The sequence below is a fragment of the Apodemus sylvaticus genome, chromosome 10 (assembly GCF_947179515.1).
Source record: "Apodemus sylvaticus chromosome 10, mApoSyl1.1, whole genome shotgun sequence".
NCBI lineage: Eukaryota > Metazoa > Chordata > Mammalia > Rodentia > Muridae > Apodemus > Apodemus sylvaticus.
Genome location: NC_067481.1, coordinates 14,558,540 through 14,573,975, shown reverse-complemented (window position 1 = coordinate 14,573,975; position 15,436 = coordinate 14,558,540). Strand labels below are relative to the sequence as shown.

General features: G+C 42.0%; 1 protein-coding gene across 1 annotated transcript in view; it reads left to right on the top strand.

The window, feature by feature from the left end:
- The first annotated feature begins 4,980 nt into the window (after window positions 1-4,980).
- The window catches only part of Cep112 (centrosomal protein 112), a 468,121-nt gene continuing 457,665 nt past the window's right edge, over window positions 4,981-15,436 (top strand). Inside the window, 2 exon segments of the mRNA XM_052196570.1 lie at window positions 4,981-5,128; window positions 5,131-5,160. Of these exon segments, the coding sequence (XP_052052530.1) occupies window positions 5,014-5,128; window positions 5,131-5,160 (145 nt within the window). The 5' untranslated portion in view covers window positions 4,981-5,013.

Sequence of the window (15,436 nt, the reverse complement as noted above, 5' to 3'; positions counted from 1 at the left end):
GGTTATGGGGCTGTTCTGATATTTGTCTCTGATATGTTCTTATAATAACAATACAGGAAGGAATCTTAGTATTTAGAAGTTGCTTCCCATCTAGATAGTTAAGTCTTTAGAGATTTCACTTCTACTATTTTAATGATAGATATTAGTGGAACAAGCAAGATATTTCGTGGATAGAGATGTTTGCTACCAAGCTTAGTGACTTGGGCTTGACCTTCACTCCCACAAGTTGTACTCTTACTGTCCTCTCCCTGTCACATGATGGGGTGGGGGGATACATTCAGGTAATAAAAGCTAAAAAATTAAAAATAAACGGTGACTCGTGACTAAAATTTCATTGTACAAAATACCAGCTTTTCATAAAAGTAAGGTGTACAGAGACACTGATAGCTAAATTTTAAATTTTAAAACCGTGGACGATCTTTGTTAATCTGTCTTACTGTTTTATTGCTGTGAAGAGACACCGTGACCAAGGCAACTCATAGGAAAGAATCGGGGCTTGCCTGCACACCATCATCATGGCGGGGAATATAGAGGCGCTCATGGTGCTGGAGCAGTAGCTGAGAGCCTTATGTCCTGATCTACAGGCAGCAGGCTGAGGGACTGGATCTGCGGGCAGCATGGGCTTTGGAAACTTCAAACTCCCCCAGCTGGGGCCAGATGTGACATACTTTCTCCCACAAGGCCACACTTTCTCTAACAAGGCCACACCTCCTTCAGCAAGGCCACACCTCCTACAAGGCCACACCTAATTATTCTCAATAGTCCTCCCACTGGGAGCCACACATTCATACAACTGAGCCTATGGGACCATTCTCATTCCAACCACCACATTATATGATGTCAAATTCCTCAGAAGTGAACAGGGCACAAAAGACATCCTACCAGACTCTAGAAGACTAAAAAGGGCTAATGCTAATAGGAAACATTAACATTTTCAAAGAGTAGCAAATGCCAATTAAAAAGTGATACTACTTCTTTTTAAAGACAACAATTTGCACAGATCCAAAAAGCTGTTAATGTGACTCTGACACTCTCTCAGACTGCTGCATGTCTTACTGATTTGAAAAAAAAAAAAATTCGTTTAACAAGTAATTTGGGAGGAAAGCTGGATTGCTTTCTTATGTCCATTGAGAATCTCTTGTACAGGCTGGAAAGATGACTTAGTCAATAAAGCTCGGGCACTGAAAGCCCGAGGATTTATGTTTGATCCCTGGTATCTATATAAAAGCCAGGTGCAGTGACTTAAACGCCCAGGATGGGGTGAGTAGGGGAGGGCAGGAGGTAGACACAGCATTTTGGAACTGGCTGGCCAGACAACCTCCTCAAATCTGCATGTTCTAGATTCAGTGAGAGACTTTCAAAAACTAAGGGGGGAAGTGATTGAGGAAAGCATCTGCCATTAACCTCTGACCCCTGCACTCATCACATGTGCGCATTAGCGTATATATACATGTACCCACACATATATGAAATAAATCCTTTTAGTTTGTGTTTGTTTGGCTTTCATTTCCAAGACAGGATTTCTCTGTGTTACAGCCTTAGCTATCCTGGATCTCACTTGGTAGACCAGGCTGGTCTCAAACTCACAGCCATCTGCCTACCTCTGCCTCCTGAGTGCTGTGACTAAAGGTGTGCGTTACCTCACTTTATACGCTGGTGACTTTTATATCTCTTATATGTTGGCAACTGAGACTACAACAAAGATTTTTATTACCAAAATATTATAAGAACTAGAGTTAGTAACTATAGGAGAAAATTAATTATGTTACACTTATATGATGGGATAATAAGGCCAGGTTTAAAAACGACTGTGTAATGAATAGATAGATGATTTGAACATATGTATAAATGCTGATGCTGGCTAAGTTTTAATAGTAAAATTATGTTAATTTTCTTCTTCAAACATCTCTGTATTTTCCAGGTTACCTACAAGAGCATGGACACAGAGTCTGGAAAAAGATGCAATTGACAATTCCTGGCTTAGTTTCTGTTTATAGCTAATTCTTGATTATTCCTGATAAAGCGTGGAAGTAATTGATGGCCCACTACAGTGATTCAAAGTCTGTAACATTTACTTTTGAGTCTTGTATTTTTCAGGGTGTTTATTGCTCACACTCCTTTCAAATGACTGGACAAACTCATGTTGAAGTTTTTGAATCCCTGGCCTCAAAATACGGAAGAAAGGAAAAGTGAGCTGTCATAATTCTGGTCTACATTAATATTTTCCAAGAGTTATTTCTGGAGAGATTTGAGGGTAGATATTGAGGGAGTAAAATTCCTTCCCTCATTTCCTCTGCAATGAAATTGACTTAATTACATTTTCCCTGTTTCTCCCCCTTCATGGAAAATATGTGATGTGACTGCACATGTGTATGCATGTTGTATGTGTGTGTGTGCACACGCACAGGTAGGTGTGTGCCTGAGGGCTGATATTGGGGGTCTTTTTTTGGTCACTCTCTCCCTTATTCATAGAGGCAGGCTGTCTCATTTGAACCCAGAGCTCATCTATACAGCTTGTATAACTAGCCATTTTGCTATGGGGATACTTCCACACCTTCTGAGTGCTGGAATTACTGGCTGAGTGCCAGGTGGGAACTACACCCACCTGGCAGGGTATCTGAACTGTGGTCCTCACTCCCCAGTGAGCACTCACTTACCCACTGAGCTATCTCTGTGGCTGAGTTTTACAGTGTCTAAAAACCATGGGCATTTATTGGTTCCGCCCAATGTATTGAGATGCATATGTGACGTGTACTGAGAAAATTCACATACACATTGCTTCATGTACTTATCCATTTTACAAGGTGAACACTATAGCAATATACCCTGGGTGGAATTTTCAAGAATACAATATATAACTCCTCCAGCCAAGCAAGATACTCAAAGTGAAAAGGTCAAGGGCCGTGGGGGAGAAGAAGGTAGCCCTGGTCCCACCATTGTGAAGTAGGAGGGAAAAAAAGTGTTGAACCCTCTGATAAAAGGCCTAAGAAGCTCAGCATTCGACAAGACATCCAGCCCCCAAGAGATCGAAACCCTTTCATCAAATGGCCCTGATCCATCAGTCTGCAACAGCAAAAAATGACCCACTATAAGCAGCAAAAAGTACCTCCTGCTATTAACCAGTTCTCTGAGGCCCTGGACTGTCAAACCGCTACCCAGTGGCTTAAGGTTACCCACAGTGTAGGGCAGAGACAAGCAGGAGAAGAAGCCAAGGCTGCCAGCCAGTGCTGAGAAAAAAGCCGTTGGCAAAGGAAACCACCCACCCTTCTAGTGGGCACCAATAAGGTAGAGAATAGGAAAGCTCTGCCCTTGGTGATTGCACACAACGTAGATGCCATTGAGCTGGTGGCCTTCCTGCCTGCCCTGTGTCTCAAGGTGGGGGGGGGGGGTGTCTTACAGCATCATCAAAGAGAAGGCCAAGCTGGGGTGGCTGGTCCACAGGAAGACAGGCACCACTGCAGCCTGCACACAGATGAACTCATAAGACAAAAAGCACTCTGGCTAAGCTTGTGGAAGTTATCAGGACCAATTACAATGACAGATACAAGGAGATCTGCCGCCACCACTGGGGTGACAGTGTTCTCAGTACAAAACCTACGGTTCACATTTTCAAGCCGGAAAGCAAAGGACAAAGAACTCGCCACTGAACTAGGTTAATTGTACACTGCTAAGTTTTCTGCACAATAAATATAAAGTTGCCCTTCAAAAGGTACAATATGAATTATTGCCCATAGTCACCATGTCGAATGAGGACTATAGTGCTCTTGAATTTCTTCTACTTGGAAATCTGTATCCTTTGATCAGTAAGCTCCCAAGTGGTCTCTGTCTCATTTCTGCATATGTGGGTTTTACAATCTGATTCTTAGCACAAATGATCTGGACTGTGGGACATTGCTCAGCTGCCAGTGTATTCAAATATGCTTTTGGAAAGCAAATATTCTTGAAAGCATTCTGCATTCTTTCTTCTGTAACACAAATTGCCTCTGAAACAATGAACAACTGCTGTCTTTTCCAGGGAGGTGGATTCCAAAGTGCACCTTGAAAGAATGTGATCTCCTTCTGGAAGCCAAAAACAATTGATTGCAAACAAGCGACTCCTCTACTTTCCTTATGTAAACTTGAAAAGATGCTTCAAGCTGTGCTTCTGTGAGGTTTGGCACCACACTGGGTGCATCGCAAAGATTCTGCAGAAGGGATTCTGTTGTGAATGTAGGTGAAAAACAGAGGCACACTGAATTTCATTGAAGAGAGTGCTTTTACAATTTAAATTTTGTTTCTGTTGGTATTTTAAATCACCCAGTTCAGAGTTTTCAGAAACGTAAAAGATCAAAGAACACCACTACACAGCAATGTAGACCGCCCCGAGGTCCAGACTTCCTGGGAAGCACAAAAATACATTTTCTCCCCTACTTGATGGTACTATTTTGTACAGAGTGGCAAACAGAAAGCTTTTTAATTTCAGTTCAGGATCTTGCAGGGTTAGTGTTTTCAGACTTATGATGGTTCTAAATAACAAATGAAAATATTCTGCTCCTTGCCCTGAATAATTCACCTCTGGAGTGTGAGCTAAGAAAGGGTAAATTTTGCCTGCTTCAGACTTACTCAACGGTGATGTCTGTTCAAACGACAGGCTTTTCTGCCAATTATTTTCCAGTAGTTCCATCACTTTTGAGTTTTTCTTGTTCTTTCTTCTCAATCTTTAAAGTGCTAGGAAGAAGCCGGGAAGCAGCATCCACTGTATACTCCAGGGATCACAGAAGATTAAGCCTGGGAACTGACCGCTACGGACAGGATAGACTAAATCACGAGCTCGGCGCCTGCGCAGTAGACTGAACAGTTACTATAGCAACAGAGCTGCTTGCTGGGGCCATTTCGCGGAGGGTGGGGAATAGTGAGGTGGGAAGTCTCCGCCCCTAGCATGCGAACTGCCCAAAGGGCGGAAATTCCCGCCCCCTCGGACTTGAGGGACAGTGATGGACGTAACCCAGAGCGTCGCCATGGCAACAGAGTTGAATGCCAGCCGCAGCTCGAGGGGGCGGGCCAGGAGAGCTTGCTAGTCCCGCCCCCGGTTTGCTGGACGGCCCGCAAGGATTTGAAACCGTTTGGCTGTGGCGGCGGGGCGTCGGCGGCCAGTGGACGGCCTGCTTGTTGGGGCGCCAGGTTCTCTCCCTCTCTCTCTTTCTTGTTTCTCCCATCAGTAATCCCTTCCCTTCCCCCTCCTAGGTTCTGAGTGGAATTTTGCGCGGGATGGAGCCCCCGCGCGTGCGGGTTGGCCCGGGGAGGGGCGTCGCCCGCAGGCCCGGGACCCGCGCTTGCGGCCTGTGTGGCGCGCGCCCCGGCGGGGTCAGCAGCCGAGCGATGGCCAGGGAAAGTTCTCAGGAAAGTTTGGGCAGGCGACTTGGCGGGACCCAGAGCCCTGAGGTAGGGGCTTTCGGTTGTGAGAAGAGGTCTGTGTCCTGGAGCAGGTAGGAGAGCGGCCCGGGCCTGGGTGGGCCATGCAGGCGTCGCTCCCGGTGCCCACACTGGCGGGCGGAGGAAGTGACCTCCGGGAGCAGGACCGCTGCAGTTCTTCGGTCCCCTCAGATCAGTCAGTGGAGGAGAATGAGACTGCAGGCCGGCTCCGAGAAAGTCCTGATGAACAGTGAGCTTGCAAGGACCCAACCTGGAGTCCCTGCCCCTTGGGGAGACATAGTGTTTGTAGTGATCCAGAGAACAAGTAAATAGGACAGCTGAGCTTTGTTTTGTGCTTGAGACGGGGTCTCGCTGTGTAGACCTGGCTGGTCTGGAATTTACAGAGATCCACCTGCCTCTGCCTCCTGAGTACCACCCGCCCCTCCACCATAGTATGCTGATATTTTTATGACTTGTCTTTACTATTTAAAGAAGATAGAAAAGGCAATCAAAATGCCAGTGTATCCCATTACACGGTGGCCACCTCCCCAGTGCCCAGCAAAGCGGAGAGGAGGATAATTTGTGCTGTGTTCAGGTCCAGATGATGGCCTACTGGATTTGGGTCAGGTCCTTCATGCTGTTAAGCCCCCGCTTCCAGCCGGTAACAATGGAAATTGTTCCTATCAAGTTAGGTGCATTTGAGGACATGCCGGGATATAGTTGTGACACCCATAGCTGTGCCCAGTGTCTTCTGGGAAGGCTCTTGTCGAAAACAAAACAAAACAGACAAACAAAAACCCAAATGTGTAACCTGCAAAAATCGTGCCTGGGTAACCCTTTTTGATTTGTTGGCATTTCAAGGCTTCTAGTATTACTCTTCACAATACACTCAAAATATAATTTGATGGAACAAAAAGCATTTTACACAACTTTCAGGAATATATTGCGCTTGGCAAGGTGCATGCTGTGCATATGAAGTGGGTTCTTGGCTTAGTTGCGTCTCTTTTTTAAGGTTGTTAATATTGGTGGCTTGCTTGTGTTTTGCTGACTTCTCTGGCGGCCAAGCACTGAAGAAGGTCTTAGCCTATTTCATAGCTGTCCACAAAGAAACAGATTTTTTTTTTAAAAGGTGGGACCAATGAATTAAATAAAAGACAGTATAAATACAGAATATGAATTAAAGAAGAGCCACCAAACTTCTTTTATTCCTTCTGAGGAATTCCTTTTTATTCCTTCTGTATATGTAATAGTCACAGTGTAGTTGGTATCAGTGAAAGGCGTACTATGAGTAATTTAATCCTAAACCAAAATAGAGTTTTACTTACTTTTTCAGTTTTGCTTTTTAAAAACGTTTGGAGACATGATCTTTGTCCATTGCCCTGGCTGTTTTGGAATTCACATTATGTAGACCAGGCTGGCCTTGAACTCACAGATGCACCTGCTTCTGCCTCCCAAGTGTTGGGATCAAAGCCATACGCCACAGTGCCTGGCCCTTATTTCTCTACTTTAATACCTTAAATTCAAAGTTCTGATAAAACACAAGTATAAAAGCATTCTCAACAGCTAGACATAATTTATGTGCATGATATAATTTTTGTAGCAGGAATTCCTTCAAAAATTGAAATGTTAATTTATATTTTTTGTTGTTGGAGAACGAATAGGGGCATGGAAAAGTGGATTTTTAGTTTCACTAAGTATCACTTCGGCTTGGTTTTTGCGTGGGTAGGGCATGCACACAGATTTGGAGTCAAACTTGACTTCAGATATTTTCAGGAACTGTCCAACTTGAAAGAGAGTCTCACTTGGGCCTGGGCTCCCTGGTTAAGCTTGTCTGACTGGCGAGTGAGCTCTAAGGTGCCACCTGTCCCTGCCTTTCCGGTGCTGGAATTGCCAGGGCCACCACTTGGCCAAGCTTCTTAGATGGTCACTAAAGAAGCTGGCGTTCGTGTAGTAAGAAGCACTTTCCTGACTGAGCTGCCTCCCCAGCTTTTGTTTTTTGTGATGTTCTTAGAATGAGTACTTGATCATATGTCCTGAAAGCAACTCAGATAGCCTTTCTGCTATTCAAATTACTGTTATTTTTTTAAGTTGGAGATATTGCTGATTTACATGTAAACGGCTAAGTGGTCATATATAATGGCCGTAAGAGCTAGGGATTTCAGAATTTTAATCTGGGATTTGTGTAATTATGATTTTTGTGAGTCACTTAACTGCTGAATTTTAGTCTCCTTTAATATCAAACACTAACATTTCCACAAAGGTCAAAGGATTTATTGAGAATTAGTGATTATGAGGAATATTTTTGCTTCGGCCACGGCAAACAACAGGCTTAGGCCGAAATCTGAGTACCAGGACGTGGTGTACAAGCTGGAGGTGGCTCCAGGGCAGAGCTTTGGGTCTAGTAGTCTCCATGGGTTTATTTATCCATTTGAATAGCTGTTTTCAACTTTATGTTCTAATACCCAGCATGCTAGTGTACTGTGTACTATATAATGTCATATTGTACTTTTACCAAATACATAACTGAATATATTATAGGATTTTAAAATGAGACAAACCAAACACAATGCCTTCAAACCTATCAACTAGTCATAAAATTAATTTAAATCAAGTTACTTGATTCATTTAATTTTAAAAAAATTAGTTCATTTATTAATTTAGTTATTTATGTAGTCCTGAGAATTGAGACCAGTGCCTCCTATATACTAAGTAAGTACTCTGCCACAGAGCTGCCTCCCCAACCCTGAATAAAGTTTAGTTTAACCATGTTTTAAAATTGAAAAATATTCCTTCCTCTCATATACAGAAAGTAGGCTGGCCATTTTTGGCAAATGGAATTAGGAACATGTAATATTCCTGTTCTGTAAGACTTACTTGGTGTTCGGAATGGAAGCATTAAAAACCAATCATTTGGGGCTGGGGAGAAGGCTCCATCTGCAAAGTGCCTGCTGTTCAAGTCTGAGGACTTGGGTTTGGATTCCCAGCATTCGAGTAAAAGCTAGATGTGGTAGTGTGGATCTGTAAAGCTAGGGACAGGTAGATTTCTGGTTCTCATTGGCCAGATGGCCTAGCTGAATTCATGAGATCCAGGTTTAGTGAGAGGCCCTGTCTCAAAATTTAATGTGGATTGAGATCAAGGAACACATGCAAAATTCCACATGGATATGTACACCCACATAAACTTGTATGATCCCCAAACAATTTGTCAAAATGGCAATTAGTCGTACAAAAGTTGAACATTTTATCTGTTTATCCAGCAATCAATTCTTTGGCCCTAACATACTCGGTAATATGTGAGGTGCTTACTAAAGTTTAAGTTATGAGCTCTGCTTTCCAAGAGTCTCCCCCAGATGTAGAAAATATGTAAATGATAGACAAATATATGGTAAATGTAGTGACACAGATGTGAGCATTTTACAGTAAGAAGAGAGCAACAATTAGCGGAGGGTAAGTAGACTAGTTACACTGAGCAATGACATTTGAGCTGCATTTATCTGAGGTCAGGAGCAGAATCAGGTAAAGGTTTAGAGTGTTTGAAGAATGGTTAGACTGTAATGACAATGGAGAGTTAAAGTGTCCCTTGGTGGGTTTGTTTAGTCTGGCAGAGTAGCTGTGGTGGTAAGAGGTAGGCTTAAATGGGAAGACACCTGCACACTAACATAGGATTTGGAAAGTATCCTGTAGGCAGTAGAGAGAGTTTGAAAAAGTTATAAGCTTCACTTTTTTCTCAAGTAGCAAGCAAGGCAGGTCCTTGTTGGAAGGCAGGTCATGGGATCATTGTAGTAGTACAAGTTAGGTATGTTCGGGTTTTATCTGATAGAGTATGGAGAGAATAGAGAAGCTGGGACTCTTGTGTGTTTGTCCCTGAATCTAGTTATTTTATGGAGAGTTTAGATAGTGGAAACCTTGACATGTCTAGCAAGGAAGATGAAATAGATTGATGATCCCACCAAGCATGTGGGGACAATGGTGGAGTTTTCTTTGGAATATGTATGACTTCATAACAAACAGGACATTGTGGAATAGGTCCAGGAAGCTGCTGTAAATATGAGGTGGAGTTGCAAGGAGAGTGTAGAGTTAGCAATACAATGTAAGGGTGACCTGCATAAGGAAGGAACCTGCTGCTCCAGGACTGCTTGTGACTGCCCAGAGAGAAGTCAGATTAATAGGAGACTGAAGAAAGGCCAAAGCAGAATCTGGACTTAGTGTTGGCTGGAGGAAGGAGCAGTTGAGAGAGAAGAGATGACCCTGCACAGGAGGGAGGGAGCCACTAAAGTCAGATGCATTGTAGGAGCAGTGAGCTGCAAGGAGGGCGAGGCACTGTGGAAATGTCTGATACCACACCGACAGAAGACAGAAGACAGCTGTTTGGGTTTAACAAGTAGTGGATCATAGGGAAACTCTGAAAGCGTTTAGTACGTGATAGAGCTGAAGGAGTAGTTCCCAGGGAGGAAGAAGCTGGAGCAGCAAAGTACCAGCAGACTGGAAAGTGGAAGGCTAGAATGAGAAGTGGCATGGAGGGCAAGGATTCTGTGGAGCTAAAGAATGTGAAATAGGGAGAAGGTAGTAATTAATGAGAGGAGGACCCATTTGTCAATTCTTGATCTTAGAGCATAAGCTATTGGTGTTCTGTTCAGGAACTTTCCCCCTGTGCCCATATCCTCAAAGGTCTTCCCCAGTTTCTTTTTCTATTAGTTTCAGTGTGTCTGGCTTTATGTGGAGTTCCTTGATCCACTTGGAGTTGAGCTTAGTGCAAGGAGATAAGGATGGATCAATTCACATTCTTCTGCATGCTGACCTCCAATTGAACCAGCACCATTTGTTGAAAAGGCTATCTTTTTTCCCCACTGGATGTTTTCAGCTCCTTTGTCGAAGATCAAGTGGCCATAGGTGTGTGGGTTCATTTCTGGATCTTCAATCCTATTCCATTGATCTGCCTGCCTGTCACTGTACCAATACCATGCAGTTTTTAACACTAATGCTCTGTAGTATTGCTTGGGGTTTGGGATACTGATTCCCCCAGAAGTTCTTTTACTGTTGAGAATAGTTTTAGCTATCCTGGGTTTTTTGTTATTCCAGATGAATTTGAGAATTGCTCTTTCTAACTCTATGAAGAACTGAGTTGGGATTTTGATGAGTATTGCGTTGAATCTGCATATTGCTTTTGACAAGATGGCCATTTTAACTATATTAATCCTGCCAATCCACGAGCATGGAAGATTTTTCCATTTTCTGAGGTTTTCTTCCATTTCTTTCTTCAGAGACTTGAAGTTCTTGTCATATAGGTCTTTCACTTGTTTGGTTAGAGTCACACCAAGATACTTTATGTTGTTTGTGGCTATTGCGAAGGGTGTCATTACCCTAATTTCTTTCTCAGCCTGCTTATCCTTTGAGTATAGGAAGGCTACTGATTTGCTTGAGTTGATTTTATAACCTGCCACTTTGCTGAAGTTGTTTATCAGCTGTAGGAGTTCTCTGGTGGAGTTTTTTGGGTCACTTAAGTAGACTATCACATCATCTGCAAATAGTGATAGTTTGAATTCTTCCTTTCCAGTTAGTATTCTTATGTTGTCTAATTGCTCTAGCTAGTACCTCAGGTACAATATTGAAAAGATATGGAGAGAAGGGGCAGCCTTGTCTAGTCCCTGATTTTAGTGGGATTGCTTCGGGTTTCTCTCCATTTAGTTTGATGTTGGCTACCAGTTTGCTGTATATTGCTTTTACTATGTTTAGGTATGGGCCTTGAATTCCTGTTCTTTCCAAGACTTTTAGCATGAAAGGATGCTGAATTTTGTCAAATGCTTTTTCAGCATCCAATGAAATGACCATGTGGCTTTTTTTTTTCTTTGAGTTTGTTTATGTAGTGGGTTGCATTGATGGATTTCTGTATATTGAACCATCCCTGCATCCCTGGGATGAAGCCTACTTGATCATGGTGAATGATTGTTTTGATGTGTTCTTGGATTTGGTTGGCAAGAATTTTATTGAGTATTTTTGCATTGATATTCATAACAGAAATTGGTATAAGGTTCTCTTTTTTTGTTGGATCTTTGTGTGGTTGTGGTATCAGCGAAATTGTGGTTTTGTAGGGAATGGTTAAGCTATGGAACAAGACAGCTTTTAAGGCAGAATAGAATTTTCCCCCAGGCTATAGTTTGTAAATTAAATATGTGGCAAATTGGGTGATATTTATCATATAAATATAACCTTTGCATGGCTATATTTACATTTTAAATGGACATTTTGATTATGGATGTATTTTTTCTTTTCTTCCTTTTTCTTCAGTTTTGTGGTTTAAACTGATGCATATGCACAGACACACACACACACACACACACACCCCTACACACAGATTTAACTTTTTTGAGATTTTGTAGATTGAACCTAGGCTTCAGATATGCTAGACAAGCACTGTATTTATTCTCTATACCTTTTACTTGTTATCTGTATAAAGTTTCCAGACTTGCCTTGAGACCACACTGTAACCCGGGTAGGCATTGGATATTATGAGTGATGACATTATATGCAGATAAGGGTTGGATGTGTTTGTGTGTGTGCATGTGCCAGCATATAAGTGCCTGAGTGTCCCATTTTTATCCTCTTTTTTTACCTTATCTTTTGAGACAGGGACTTTCACTGAACCTGGTGCTCATCTATTGGGTAGACTGGGTGGCCTGTGAGTTCCAGGAACCCACCTGTCGCTGCCTCCATTGCAGGAGGATTACAGGCCATGTCTGGATATTTTATGTGAGAGATTCAAACTCAGGTCTCCATGCTCAAACAGTAAGCTCTTTGGTAACTGAGCCATCTTCTGGATATATTTTAATATATTTTGTTTCTGCTGTTGTTAGTTTTACCTCAGTTATATATTTAGTATATACAAATAATATTTTTAGAAGTTTAAGGGGAATTTAAGAATTTTTTTTTGAATTTTTTTTATTCGATATATTTTTTTATTTACATTTCAAATGATTTCCCCTTTTCTAGCCCCTCACTCCCCGAAAGTCCTGCAAGTCCCCTTCTCTCCCCCTGTCCTCCCACCCACCCCTTCCCACTTCCCCGTTCTGGTTTTGCCGAATACTGCTTCACTGAGTCTTTCCAGAACAAGGGGCCACTCTTCCTTTCTTTTTGTACCTCATTTGATGTGCGGATTATGTTTTGGGCATTCCAGTTTTCTAGGTTAATATCCACTTATTAGTGAGTGCATACCATGATTCACCTTTTGAGTCTGGGTTACCTCAGTATGATGTTCTCTAGCTCCATCCATTTGCCTAAGAATTTCATGAATTCATTGTTTCTAATGGCTGAATAGTACTCCATTGTGTAGATATACCAATTTTTTGCATCCATTCTTCTGTTGAGGGATATCTGCGTTCTTTCCAGCATCTAGAAATTATAAATAGGGCTGCTATGAACATAGTAGAGCATGTATCCTTATTACATGGTGGGGAATCCTCTGGGTATATGCCCAGGAGTGGTATAGCAGGATCTTCTGGAAGTGAGGTGCCCAGTTTTCGGAGGAACCGCCAGACTGATTTCCAGAGTGGTTGTACCAATTTGCAACCCCACCAGCAGTGGAGGAGTGTTCCTCTTTCTCCACACCCTCTCCAACACCTGCTGTCTCCTGACTTTTTAATCTTAGCCATTCTGACTGGTGTAAGGTGAAATCTCAGGGTTGTTTTGATTTGCATTTCCCTAATGACTAATGAAGTTGAGCATTTTTAAAGATGTTTCTCCGCCATCCGAAGTTCTTCAGGTGAGAATTCTTTGTTTAACTCTGTACCCCATTTTTTAATAGGGTTGTTTGGTTTTCTGGAGTCTAACTTCTTGAGTTCTTTATATATATTGGATATTAGCCCTCTATCTGATGTAGGATTGGTGAAGATCTTTTCCCAATTTGTTGGTTGCCGATTTGTCCTCTTGATGGTGTCCTTTGCCTTACAGAAACTTTGTAATTTTATGAGGTCCCATTTGTCAATTCTTGATCTTAGAGCATACGCTATTGGTGTTCTGTTCAGAAACTTTCTCCCTGTACTGATGTCCTCAAGGGTCTTCCCCAGTTTCTTTTCTATTAGCTTCAGAGTGTCTGGCTTTATGTGGAAGTCCTTGATCCATTTGGATTTGAGCTTAGTACAAGGAGACAAGGATGGATCAATTCGCATTCTTCTGCTTGCTGACCTCCAGTTGAACCAGCACCATTTGTTGAAAAGGCTATCTTTTTTCCATTGGATGTTTTCAGCCTCTTTGTCGAGGATCAAGTGGCCATAGGTGTGTGGGTTCATTTCTGGATCTTCAATCCTGTTCCATTGATCCTCCTGCCTGTCACTGTACCAATACCATGCAGTTTTTAACACTATTGCTCTGTAGTATTGCTTGAGGTCAGGGATACTGATTCTCCCAGACTTTCTTTTGTTGCTGAGAATAGTTTTAGCTATCCTGGGTTTTTTGTTATTCCAGATGAATTTGATAATTGCTCTTTCTAACTCTGTGAAGAATTGAGTTGGGATTTTGATGGGTATTGCATTGAATCTGTATATTGCTTTTGGCAAAATGGCCATTTTAACTATATTGATCCTGCCGATCCATGAGCATGGGAGGTTTTCCCATTTTTTGAGGTCTTCTTCCATTTCCTTCTTCAGAGTCTTGAAGTTCTTGTCATACAGATCTTTCACATGTTTGGTAAGAGTCACCCCAAGATACTTTATACTGTTTGTGGCTATTGTGAAGGGGGTCATTTTCCTAATTTCTTTCTCAGCCTGCTTATCCTTTGAGTATAGGAAGGCCACTGATTTGCTTGAGTTGATTTTATAACCTGCCACTTTGCTAAAGTTGTTTATCAGCTGTAGGAGTTGTCTAGTGGAGTTTTTTGGGTCACTTAGGTAGACTATCATGTCATGTGCAAATAATGATAGTTTGACTTCTTCCTTTCCAATTTGTATCCCTTTGACCTCCTTATGTTGTCGAATTGCCCAAGCTAATACCTCAAGTACAATATTGAAAAGATAAGGAGAAAGGGGGCAGCCCTGTCTAGTCCCTGATTTTAGTGGGATTGCTTCAAGTTTCTCTCCATTTAGTTTGATGCTGGCTACCGGTTTGCTGTATATTGCTTTTACTATGTTTAGGTATGGGCCTTGAATTCCTGTTCTTTCCAAGACTTTAAGCATGAAAGGATGCTGAATTTTGTCAAATGCTTTTTCAGCATCCAATGAGATGACCATGTGGTTTTTTTCTTTGAGTTTGTTTATGTAGTGGATTGCATTGATGGATTTCCGTATATTGAACCAACCCTGCATTCCCGGGATAAAGCCTACTTGATCATGGTGGATGATCGTTTTGATGTGTTCTTGGATTCGGTTGGCAAGAATTTTATTGAGTATTTTTGCATCGATGTTCATAAGGGAAATTGGTCTGAAGTTCTCTTTCTTTGTTGGATCTTTGTGTGGTTTTGGTATCAGCATAATCGTGGCTTCGTAGAAGGAATTGGGTAGTGTTGCTTCTGTTTCTATTTTGTGGAATAGTTTGAAGAGTATTGGTGTTAACTCTTCTTTGAAGGTCTGATAGAATTCTGCACTGAAACCATCTGGTCCTGTGCTTTTTTTGGTTAGAAGACTTTCTATGACTCCTTCTATTTCTTTAGGCATTATGGGACTGTTTAGATGATCTATTTGGTCCTGATTTAATTTTGGTATTTGGTATCTGTCAAGGAAATTGTCCATTTCCTCCAGATTCTCCAGTTGTGTTGAGTACAGGCTCTTGTAGTAGGATCTGATGATTTTTTGGATTTCCTCAGTTTCCGTTGTTATATCTCCCTTTTCATTTCTAAGTTTGTTAATTTGGATACTTTCTCTCTGCCCTTTGGTCAGTCTGGCTAAGGGTTTATCTATCTTGTTGAATTTCTCAAAGAACCAGCTCCTGGTTTTGTTGATTCTTTGTATGGTTCTCTTTGTTTCTACTTGATTGATTTCAGCCCTGAGTTTGATGATTTCCTGCCTTCTACTCCTCCTGGGTGAAATAGCTTCTTTTTGTTCCAGGGCTTTCAGGTGTG